The sequence below is a fragment of the Prionailurus viverrinus genome, chromosome B3 (genome assembly GCF_022837055.1).
Source record: "Prionailurus viverrinus isolate Anna chromosome B3, UM_Priviv_1.0, whole genome shotgun sequence".
NCBI classification, from domain to species: domain Eukaryota; kingdom Metazoa; phylum Chordata; class Mammalia; order Carnivora; family Felidae; genus Prionailurus; species Prionailurus viverrinus.
The window spans coordinates 46983135-46995486 of NC_062566.1; the positions used below are offsets into that span (position 1 = coordinate 46983135).

The 12352-nt window shown below is 52.3% G+C and overlaps 1 protein-coding gene across 1 annotated transcript in view; it reads left to right on the top strand.

The window, feature by feature from the left end:
* The first annotated feature begins 1390 nt into the window (after window positions 1–1390).
* ONECUT1 (one cut homeobox 1) overlaps window positions 1391–12352 on the top strand; it is a 38983-nt gene continuing 28021 nt past the window's right edge. Inside the window, exon 1 of the mRNA XM_047861000.1 lies at window positions 1391–2735. Coding sequence (XP_047716956.1) covers window positions 1631–2735 — 1105 coding nt within the window. The 5' untranslated portion in view covers window positions 1391–1630. The remainder of the gene's footprint in view (window positions 2736–12352) is intronic.

The window sequence follows — 12352 nt, forward strand, 5'->3', positions numbered from 1 at the left end:
GCCTTTTGTTACGGATTTTTTTTTCTCTCTTTTGTAAATGAAAGAAAGCCTCGGCATGTGGTAGCCGGGTGTACGTCCCACACTGGGGGCCTCCCCACGCGTCCCCACCAAGCCCAAGGACCAGGTTCGATTCCAGATTGGAGCGTGATTGTGGGAAGCGGACAATTACGCCCGAGGCTGAATTGATTTTCAAATCTGGAGGCTTCTCTCGGGGACGCCGGGAAGAGGGCGTCCCTACGGGCCAAGCGGAGACCGGCGCGCCAGGTCCACACTGCCGGCGTCAGTTCTTCCCACAAGCAGCGTCCTCTGGGTGTTTCACCACGAGGGCCTTAGAGCAACCGCAGAACAGCTCGCGCCTCGGCAGCCCCACCAGCACCCAGAAGTTGACGTGGGAACCCACCAGAGCACTCCCTACCCCCAATACACACACACACACACACACACACACACACACACACACACACAGTCATTCGCGAAGTGGCACGCCGCCTTAATTATCAGCTGAGATGAAGAAGGACCCAGGCGGCGGGGGACAGAGAGGTATGGCCGGGCCCGAACTCGTGGCACTGAGCGTTCTCCTCTCCCGCGCGTGTAAGAGGAAGGGTGGGCAGAGGATTATCAGGAAGGATGGAGGTTGTCGGGTCAACAGGCACCAAGCTGACCAAGGCATTTAAGATATTTGCTTCTACTCCCTCCAAAGAGGCCAAGCGTTTGAGGATGGGGATAGCGCGGACTCCCAGAAGCCCTCTGGGGAAAAGCTTGGTAGACCAGAGTGTAAGGAGTAACGACACTGGCTGAGGCTCTCTGGGCAATCTACACCGAGAAGCAGCAACTGGACGGAGGGGTGAGGGCTCTCCAGGCGTAGCGCGCCTCCCGGGATGGGAGCCCAGGAAACGTTGCTGGGTGAAAGCGCACCCCAGCCAGAGAGCCGAGAGGGGTGCAAGTCTCCAGCGGTTGCGTTGGCCTCCCCAGGTCGCGGTCCACGCCAGGCCTTCGCACGTGCACGCCGCTCCAGAGCCACCCAGAGCCGCTGTTAAGGCGCGGAGCCCCCCTTCCATCATTTGTATGGGGACGTCACGGGCCTACGGCGCGGTGGCCGAGGGGGCGGGGCCGAGCCGCGCGCCTGCGCGCAGAGCCCGGCGGGCGTGAGGGCGGGCCGCGGCGGCGGCGGCGGCGGCGGCGGCGGCGGCGGCAGCGGCGGCGGAACCGCGGCCACAGAGTCTGCAACAGTAACCGAGCCATGGCTGGAGCTGGCCAGCGGCGCGGGCAAAAAGCAGCCGCCGAAGACGCGCGGGCTGCGTCAGGGGAGCCGGGGGCCTCAGAATTCTAAGAAGGAAAGGGCGAGAGGGGGCCAGGGGCGGGCGGGCTGGGGGCTCCGCGCTCGCCCAACGGCACGGATCCTTTTTGGAAATTAATATTTAAAAAAAAGCCGAGGACGCAGAGGGGAAGGTGGGGGCAAGAGGGAAGGCGAGACACTCAGAGAGGGAGACAGAGCCCCACACTGAGAGGAAGGAAGGCAGGCAGGCAACAGTCGCCGGCAGCCGATGTGAAGACCGGACTGCGTGCGCCCTTCGCCGCCTTTGCCCGGCCTCATCGATGTTGTGTCCGCCGCCCGCTCGCCCGGATCACGATGAACGCGCAGTTGACCATGGAGGCGATCGGCGAGCTGCACGGGGTGAGCCATGAGCCAGTGCCCGCTCCTGCCGACCTCCTGGGCGGCAGTCCCCACGCGCGAAGCTCCGTGGCGCACCGTGGCAGCCACTTGCCCCCCGCGCACCCTCGTTCCATGGGCATGGCGTCCTTGCTGGACGGCGGCGGCGGCGGCGGCGATTACCACCACCACCACCGGGCCCCCGAGCACAGCCTGGCCGGCCCCCTGCACCCCACTATGACCATGGCCTGCGAGACTCCCCCAGGTATGAGCATGCCCACCACCTACACCACCTTAACCCCTCTGCAGCCGCTGCCGCCCATCTCCACCGTCTCGGACAAGTTCCCCCACCATCACCACCACCACCATCACCACCACCACCCGCACCACCACCAGCGCCTGGCGGGCAACGTGAGCGGTAGCTTCACGCTCATGCGGGACGAGCGCGGGCTGGCCTCCATGAATAACCTCTATACCCCCTACCACAAGGACGTGGCCGGCATGGGCCAGAGCCTCTCGCCCCTCTCCAGCTCCGGGCTCGGCGGCATCCACAACTCCCAGCAAGGGCTCCCTCACTATGCCCACCCGGGCGCCGCTATGCCCACTGACAAGATGCTCACCCCCAACGGCTTCGAAGCCCACCACCCGGCCATGCTCGGCCGTCACGGGGAGCAGCACCTCACGCCCACCTCGGCTGGCATGGTGCCCATCAACGGCCTTCCTCCGCACCACCCTCACGCCCACCTGAACGCCCAGGGCCACGGGCAGCTCCTGGGCACGGCCCGGGAACCCAACCCTTCGGTGACCGGCGCACAGGTCAGCAATGGAAGTAATTCAGGGCAGATGGAAGAGATCAATACCAAAGAGGTGGCGCAGCGTATCACCACCGAGCTCAAGCGCTATAGCATCCCACAGGCCATCTTCGCGCAGAGGGTGCTCTGCCGCTCCCAAGGGACCCTCTCGGACCTGCTGCGCAACCCCAAACCCTGGAGCAAACTCAAGTCCGGACGGGAGACCTTCAGGAGGATGTGGAAGTGGCTGCAGGAGCCCGAGTTCCAGCGCATGTCTGCGCTCCGCTTGGCAGGTGAGCCGGCCAAGGAGCTGGGCGCGTGGGGGAGATCAGAGGTTGGGGAAGCTGAAGGGGCCGAAGAAGGGAGGGAAAAGAGAGGGTTGGGCACGCTTCATCCCATTCTCCTTTTCCCCCCAGAAGGGAGGGGGGTTCCCCTGGGCCTGGAAGAGCCAGCACACGGCTCCCAGGTGCAGACCGCCTCCTCCAGAACTCAGTGCATTGGGCTGTGGTAGGCTCCGGGAGCTGAGCGGTACCGCCTGGGCGACTGCGGGGACGCGACGCATTTATGCTGGGAGACAGTGCTGGAAGCGCTCACCGCCGGAGGCGAAGGGAGACCCCGGCACCTGGCTGGATACGTCTGTGCGTCGCTTATCAGTTGGACGCTCCGGGTTTGGGAAGAGGAAGGCGACGAGTGCGTGGAACTGCGCGCAGATTCTGCCAGGCAGTACTCCTGGCACACGCCCGGGTGTTGGGTAGGAGTGTGCAGCAGCTGCCCGCCCACGTTTGGCTGAACTTACGGCGGTGACCCCCTCCGGAGCTTACTCTATTGGCGCCAGGCAGGGGTGGGAGGGATGGGGAGCGCACTCTGAGAGTTTGGGTAAAGGTTCTGAAGCCGACGGAGGGTGTGTTTGGCGCCGACGCTGTGTTAAGAGCACGCACTCTACCCTAGTACCCGGCTGTGGAAGGGTAAGGAAGGCAGATGATGCCGAGGTAAGGGTGAGTGCGGGCGGAGCAGCTAGGGAGCTTACAGCTGAGCCCACGGACAGCCTTTGCTGCCGGCTAGTTTACGACTTCGCATTTCGTTTTTGTTGTTTTGTTTGTTTGTTTCCTCTGCTTGGTGTTTCGAGTGAATCCCCATGCAAGGGGGTGAAAGTGTGGACATGACCCCCAAGTCTGCGAGCAGAGGTCTCCCAGGCGCGAAACCCGGAGGCCCGGTGTTTCTGAGTTGAGCAGGAATGTCTCTTCGGCTCTGCACAGACAGCGCCTAGCTTTCTCAGTTTCTCAAAGCCAAGGTTCAAGGAAAGCTCCTGGAAGCAGGCTGAGGGGACAGCTTAGCCCAGGCTGAATCACACTGGAGATTTCAAGCGGATTCGGCGACCCCGGAGGGCAGAGGACACACGGGGAGGTAGAGCCAAGGGCAACCGAGGGCGGACACGGTTTGATGAGACCGGCAGACTTGATTGACTCCTGGGTCGGTGCTACTCCCCCCGCCCCAATCTCAGCCTGGTGCCCTGGCCTGAGTCCTGGCGAAGAGAAAGGTAAAAGCCGGAATGAGGGTTTGTTAATTAACTGATCGTTCTCCATTAATTCGTCCCTGGAGAATGAGAGACAGTCAATCCGCTCAGAGCCGGGGGCACTGAGGCGTTTCACAGTCTAAAATCAAAGCGAGAGGCCAGAGCCCCCTCCCCCACCACGTGCGGGCCAATGAGAAGCTAGAGGGAGGCAGGTGCCGGCATGCCAGTGAGCCGGCGGCGGGAGCCGGAGGCTACCCAAAGCACTCCTAGGGTCTGGGCGCTCCTGGCCTCTCAGCGGTCCTCAGCACTGGCGGAGCCTGTGCCCCGCCAGTTTTTCCAGCCCAGCCCTGCGCTCCTGGTTCCAAGCAATGTCCCCGCGCAGGGTATTACAGCTTGCGCCTGGAAGTCAGAAGGTGGGGGGGGGGGGGGGGGGTGGGGATAGGACAGGAAGGTTAGGAGAGAGAGATTGACAAGGTGCCCTCCGGGGTTCCCGCGAATCCATTCCCTATCCCTGTGTGCATACACCATATCGCCTCCCACCCGTGTGAGCTCACCAAGACCCTAGGGCAGCTGAAGTTCCACAAGGAGCGGGAGAAACAGCTACCCTTCTCCCTGACTTGCTCTGCCTCTGCAGGAGCCCAAAGTAGTCAGTGCCTTTTCACACGCCTGCGTCAGCCTGGTACTCCGGCTTGAGGACCTTTTAACCAGCAATGCTCTCACAGGCCCGCCTGTGGGGCAGAGGAAATGGAGGAACGGGGTGGAAATGAAGAGGGATCCCCTCAGGGAAGCTTGGTACTCACCCCCCATCCCCAGCCTGGTGAAGGTGCTTGCTCGAGACGTCAGTGACCGCCTTTCCCTTCTGCGCCCCCCCCCCCCCCCCCCGGTCGCATCCTGGAAAATCAGACTGACAGGTTCTGCTCAGAGATGACCCCCAGCCCTGGAAACCCGACTTAGGACCGTGATCTGCGCGAGCGCCCTCTGACCTACACGCGTGGGCGCCGCAGTGCTGTTGAGGGAGTAGCACGAGTACTGGGGCCATCATGTGGGAAGGTTGGGCCAGCCTCACCGGACCCAGAAAGTTATCTAAGGGGCAACGGTCTAGCACCCAGCAGCCAAAGGCGAGTTAAACTCGGCCCAGGCACGTGGCCTTTTCTTGGGGGGAAAAATTTAAAAAAAGGAAAATCGGATACTGTGTCAGGACAAACTTTGGTGCCCAACCCCAAGTGGAATCCATATCTTAGGACCCGGATGGAGCGCTGAATGTTTAATTTTCTTTCTTTAACTTAAGTGAAGGGGTTGAAAAGGCTGGGATGGGGACGCTTGCAGAGTGAGCCCAACCGGGAACAATCCCATTATATTGCAGGAACCACGACCTATTTTAAAGTCACCGAAGAACAAAGAGCCATTCCTTTAACATTTGCATTTCCCGGGTGGGGTGAGGAGGGCGTGAGGCCTTTTCCTGAAGTCTCCAAATAATCTCTAGTAGGCCCCAAGTGCAGATTTAAATGCATTGCAGGACACTTTGGTCGAGGCTGGGGACATTACCGCCATCATCAGCCTCTACGCACAGAGATGCCCCTTGCAGTTTGACTCGCTGTTGCACTAAAGACCCTCAACGTCGTCCCTATCCCGCTGGGTGGTTTTTTTTGCGATGAGTGGCTTCTCCATCCTCTTCCGGGTGCCCAGGCTCCACGAAGCCTATTGCGGAGGGTCAAAACCTACAGTGATGCTCGGCCTTTTGGCTAAGATCATGTGTAAAACCTCCACTCCTGGCAGTGTGTTTGGGGAGGTGCTTTCTCCTTACAATATTACATTGGCTTGGTGGAAGATGGGAGACAGGAGGAAATTCTCACCAAATTAAGTACCTTTAAAAAATCAATATGTGTTCCTTCAACCTAATACTTGCTGCTGCCCCATTAAAGTACACTGCTGCTTCTCATCCTCAGTAGGCGTGGGCGGGCTGGACTGTATGGGTGGGTGGGTGCCTATTAAGACCCCGAGATTAGTTTCCAATTAAAGATTCCGGAAGGCTTTGGCCACAATAGAGGAGCTGTCAGCCTAGGAAGAGGCTGGAATGTGCACTACCCGAGGGTACAGCATCATGGACCCAGGAAGCAAAGCCCAGAGGCCTCAGGCTCAGGCAGGGATGGGTGCCAGGCCCCTTTGACCGTGGGGTACCTGAAAGAAGGGAACCTCCAAACAATGCCAGCCAGGGAGCCTTCCAGATCTCCTGCATCTGGGACTGCACCCCCTTCTTGTCCAGAATTGGCCACAGAAAGACCTGGAGGAGAGCCTGAGTCTGGGGGTATGTGTGTAAGGGAGAATGTTCAGCCAGGAAGTGGCCATGAGAAAGTCTCACCGGGACCAACCTGGGCTGTGTTTGCCATAAGTGGCCTTGTGGTCTGGTTGATTGATAACTGGCCTCCTTGCAAGTCCATTTGCTTTTTGTTAATATTTATCCCAGTGGGTGACATTTCAACTGTCCCCTCACATCCCTGGGCCAAGTGAGCCAAGAAGGAGTGAAATGCTGGGCCTTGGGAACCTCACTTCCCCAAATCTCAAAGACTCCCAGGCCAGGAGAAAAACTAGGACTGGGCATATGGGGACATAGGAACTGGAAGAGTTCCTGGGCCCCAAAATAGGAGAAGGTACCAAATGGACTGGTTCTCTCAAGCCCCACTTCTCACATTGGTGCAGCTTCTCCCAGTCCACTGCAATTCAAACAAAGGGCCTGTGGGCGCGGCCAACCGCATCTTCCTAGCAGCCCAGGAGCCAGTGGGACTGGGGAGGAGGGGCAGTGGTGGACGAGAAGGGAGCATCTTCTCCCAACATGCAATGGTGGGGGCAGCCAGTTGTCAGGAGGAGACCAGAGGAGTCTCAAAGAACCCCCATTCCCTCAGGGTGAATAGTGGCCATGTGCTCAAGGAGTTGACTGTCGACCCCTCCCCAGCCCCACCCCCCCACTCCCTCCCTCACATCAGCCCAGCAGGAATCCAAAAGTTCTCATCCTTAGGGACAGTCACCAAAAAGCTCTGCATGGGCCTTTCTCTCAGCCTGTACCTGATCCCTTGAGGGTGTGGGATCCTTCTTATAGTCCCCACTAGGGAGCACAGATGCCAGTGAAGAGAGGAAGGAACACTTGGTGTTAAAAAGTGTGCATACGCTGTTGGTGGGAATGCAAATTGGTGCAGCCGCTCTGGAAAGCAGTGTGGAGGTTCCTCAGAAAATTAAAAATAGACCTACCCTATGACCCAGCAATAGCACTGCTAGGAATTTATCCAAGGGATACAGGAGTACTGATGCATAGGGGCACTTGTACCCCAATGTTCATAGCAGCACTCTCAACAATAGCCAAATTATGGAAAGAGCCTAAATGTCCATCAACTGATGAATGGATAAAGAAATTGTGGTTTATATACACAATGGAATACTACGTGGCAATGAGAAAAAATGAAATATGGCCTTTTGTAGCAACGTGGATGGAACTGGAGAGTGTGATGCTAAGTGAAATAAGCCATACAGAGAAAGACAGATACCATATGGTTTCACTCTTATGTGGATCCTGAGAAACTTAACAGAAACCCATGGGGGAGGGGAAGAAAAAAAAAAGAGGTTAGAGTGGGAGAGAGCCAAAGCATAAGAGACTCTTAAAAACTGAGAACAAACTGAGGGTTGATGGGGGGTGGGAGGGAGGCGAGGGTGGGTGATGGGTATTGAGGAGGGCACCTTTTGGGATGAGCACTGGGTGTTGTATGGAAACCAATTTGACAATAAATTTCATATATTTAAAAAAAAGTGTGCATACGGTGAAGATTGGAGCCAACTATTTGACTGGTATAGGAATACCTGTTATTGAGGCTTAAGGAAGCCTGGTGGTTATTGTCTGTAACCCTAGTGTTAGCACATGCAGGATGGCTGCTTGAGACAGATAACCCCATTCTGATGGCAGCTGACTGTCCCACCAGCAGGTGCAGCCCCAGCGCCTTGGAAGTGCCCAAAGGGTGATCAGGATCAGCCAGAGTGATCTGCTGGCCCCAGGGATGTAGTGGTCACTAGAGAGACAGACCCTGTCATAGCTGTTTTGCTACTGGCACTTGGGACAGACTATGCCAACAATACCTGTGTTGTAACAACAAAGCAACTCGGAGCCCAGGCCACATCTTTCTTTACCTTCAAGCATTGAGCCTCACTGCCCTGTGCAGAGCTGGAATCCTGCCCTCCCAGATGCCCTCCACTGGGCTCAGCTTTCCCAGGTGGCCTGATGGGTTGTGTGCGGTGATAGCTGCATACGCCCCCTGCAGGCTGCTGCAGCCGGCCACCAAGCAAGCCTCCAGTGGTTCAACATGCTGCGGAGAGGAAAGGGATACTTGCCATGGCTTTGCTTTTAGAACATCGTTATCCTAGTGATTTGCAAAACAGTAATTATTTTTTGATAGGAAAAGGGTGTGAAGGAGGAAGAAAGGGATACATAGTAGATCTATCTTGGCTCCTGACAATGTCTGGGTGTTACTCCACTAATGAGACAAAATTGCCATGCCTCCCAAAGTGCACCCCAACTCTGACCTCTCGAAACAAAATTCACATTTGGATTTTCTATCCAAATTATACTTTTGCTGGCATGTTTTTGTTTGAGGAAAGCAGGTGACCCCGGTGGTGTGGAGTAGGAGGCTGGGGCTGGGAGATGCAGTACTGGATGTGTGGATTAGTGGTTCCTTTGTTTTGTTGTTTCCCCTTCTAGCTAACTGACGGGAGTCTGGAGGCAGCCCTGAGGCTTTGAGCTTGGAGGTCTTTGTTTCCCCTAGTGTAGGGTGGGTGAAAGGGCCTACAGAGGCCGACCGGCCTGGAGTCTTGGTGCGGCGTCAGGACCCTGGACAGGGCCCCGCCTGGCTAGCCTGTTCGTTTCTCTTTGCTGCTGGAAAGTGGGTAGGATGCCTTTGAAGAGTTGTAGTAAGGAAGTGAAAACTAACAGCTAATATTCTGAAGTTTATGAGAAATCTTGAGGCCCTGCCAGGAATATACACTGGCAGTCAAGTAATCAAAAAGATCAAACCTGTCCTTGTCAAGCCGGTGATTGATCTTTTCGTCCCTCCCCGGCAGCTTTCTGTGTGTGTCTGAGTACACGTGCACACCCGCTTACAAAATCAGAATTCGAGTCCCTATGGGTGTGACAGGGGTTGGATCATTAAGCTAAAACGTTCAATTCAGTCCCTTTGATCCATGCTGGGGAAAATCTATAGTCATCTCTAATCTACGAGGTCCTTAAGAAGGTTGTTACATGAGCTGTTTTGATGTCATCATTTCCACATTCATGGGAAATTCAGCTAATCAAACAGTCATTGCTACCCAAAGTTCTCAGAGGAAATAGCTTTTACAGGGTATATCAGTAAAATTTATTCTTGATTTCCTTGTAAGAAAGAAAATCCTCAAGCCTGATGGAGGTGGGTAATTTAAAAAGAGGTTCTTTTTGTCTTGCTCCTCAAAATCCATAGCTAGAAGCCTTGTCCTCCAAGTAATAGTGCTCAGTGCTCTTTGTAAACTCCACATATTGGAATAGTTAAACACCAGCTTAATGTTTTAAATCAACCAAGGAGCCATCATGGATTGGATGAGAAATGCCTAGTTTCATTTCAGTTAAAACAGCAGAATCTCCACACTCTTGCTAAAATTGAATGGTCCCCAGCCTAGGGTAGCAATAGAAGGAGGTCTTATTGAAGTAATGGTAGTTAGAGAATAGATTTCTCATCATTCTGGATAAAAGCATTCATTAAATACTATTTTCATCATGTCTCTACTTAAGTAAGATGAATAACCACCTTTGGGAGAAGAAAGCCACATTATTTCTCCATGAAAAGTGTCAGTTTCATAGAGTTCAGTTAAAAAAAAACTGATTTCTAATAGGTATGAATTTAGTGCACAATCATAAATTCCTGTCTTCTATCAATAGATATGCACAGGTTTTTATTTTGTGACAAGTATGTTAATACTAGTGAAGCTTAATTTCCTCTTGAAGTGATAAGATTGGATTACATGACTACACCAATCACAAGACAGTCTGATTATTTTTTTCTGCTTCATTATAATATTTTTTCTTTTTTTTCTTCTTTTTTTCTTTTACCTAATAATTTATTTATTTTTTATAATTTACATCCAAGTTAATTAGCATAGGTGCAACAATGATTTCAGGAGTAGATTCCTTAAGCCCCTTACACATTTAGCCCATCCCCACTCCCACAACCCCTCCAGCAACCCTCTGTTTGTTCTCTATATTTAAGAGTCTCTTATGTTTTGTCTCCCTCCCTGTTTTTATATTATTTTTGCTTCCCTTCCCTTATGTTCACCTGTTTTGTATCTTAAAGTCCTCATCTAAGTCATATGCTATTTGCTTTTCTCTGAGAAAGTCTGATGATTTGATATAAACATAGGAATTTATGTTTTATCACCGAGTCTTGCTACAGAATCATCTACACTGTGTTCTTCCTAAAGGTGTTACATTATCAAGTTGGAAAACAGCTTCTAGAATTTTTCTTCTCCTTTAGATGAGACAACTTGGTAAACCAACAGCTAAACAGAACCAACCCCTGAAGTACTACCCATCCAATTTGTCATGGCAATTAATAAAGAAGGGGCTTATGTCTGTTGTGTATGTTCTATTAGTCAAGTACTGTGTGAGGGCATAGGTGTTCCTATTTAATATTCACTGCCTATTTGAGTGGCTCCCAAATCTTGCTACATGTTGGAATCACTTAGGGATCTTTACAGATATGATTCCTAGCTAAAACCCTAGATATTCTGGTGCAATTAGTATAGGACGTGACCTGGGCATTGGGATTTTTAAGAGCTCTAAGGTAATTTTAATGAGCAGCAAAGTTGGGGAGCCACTAGTTTAGTAGTAGTTACTATTATCTTCTCTATTTCCATGTTCATTGAGGTTACATAATTTACCTGTGGTAAGCACTGAAGTCCTGAACTCAGCTTTCCCAGCTCAAAGCCCAGAACCCTCTTACTCTCCACCCTGTGCCTAGTACAGATCCACCAGGTCAGTGGACCTAGAATGTGGAGATGTCTAATTTGCTGTCATAAATACCCCATCTGGAAAGTGTCTGCATAATAAAGGTCTTGAAATTGAAGAGTGTGTGTTTCCTCTAGACTCTCAAGGAAGTTACTTATGGAAACTTATGGCTTTTTTACCAAAGACTTATAAGTGAGACTCTTTATTGCTCTCCTTTGAAGAAGCAGCCAGAGGGAATATAAGGCAGTGTGAAAGCTAGACATGGAACCCAAGTCTCCCTATCCATTTGTTCATTTAAACAGTTATTGATGGGCAAGATCAATCATTAGATGTGTTCTGTGGGTAGGACTGGTCCATTGGGACTCATGCCTGGAGGAGGGCCCAAAGGCCCAATCCTCCCATACTTTGAGGCATTGGTGTTCTGATCTGCACTTGGACAGCAATTACATTTCTTTGCTTCAGATCAGTACCTGTCTTGCTATTTCAAGCTTGACTGTTACTCATATTTTAGGACCCTGCACTAAAAAATAATAAATGAAACTAAGACTCTGTGTATAAGTTGGCAATCATCCAGAGGGCAACTTACAACTTCCCTCAAACACTGTGTGTTTCCAGTTATCCGTGTGTCTCTCATCTTCCTTTGCATATGCCATAGGGTACTCAGAATCGACAGTTTCTGAAATCACTGCTTTCGTTTTTTGCATCTAGTGATGATCTCATAGTCCCAAAGAGAGGTTATCAAAGGAACACAATAAACTATGAGCTTTTCACTTTCTTTCCTGTTGTCTTCTAAAACAGATCAATGGAGGGGGGTGGGGCGGGGTGGGGGGGGTGGGGCGGGGAGGTGGTGGCGGAGAAGGATTAAATAAATAAACGATCGAAGCGCGCCACCTAGTGACCCCCGTGTTCACTGCAGGTGAAGTGCGTGAGAGGAGTGGCTAACGCGATTCAAGTATTGATGGAGTCGCAAAAATCGTTCATTAAGGCAATTTAATCTTTGCTATTAAATGTCCTTTCAATTCATTTGGGATAATTAAGATGCAGTTAAAGTGATTAAATTCTAATTACTTATGCTAGACAAAGACATATTTGTCACGCTAATGCGGTTAACTAAGGACTCAGAAAGAAAGTTAACATTTACTTCAAATGATGCAACTGGAAAAATCAGTTCCTCTTTTCATCATTAATCCAGCGAGCTGGGTGATTATGTAATGGCACTACAAGCTCATTAAATAGGGGAAGTGCTGATTAAAATGACTGCTAGGAGGAAAACCTGAACCAGGAGCACCTCAGCAGTTTGGTTAGCATTCCTAGCAAAATTTCTTGGTGTTCTTTCTCTCCAAGCCCCCATCCCAAAATAATAAACACCTCCTGAGTTTTAGCCTGAC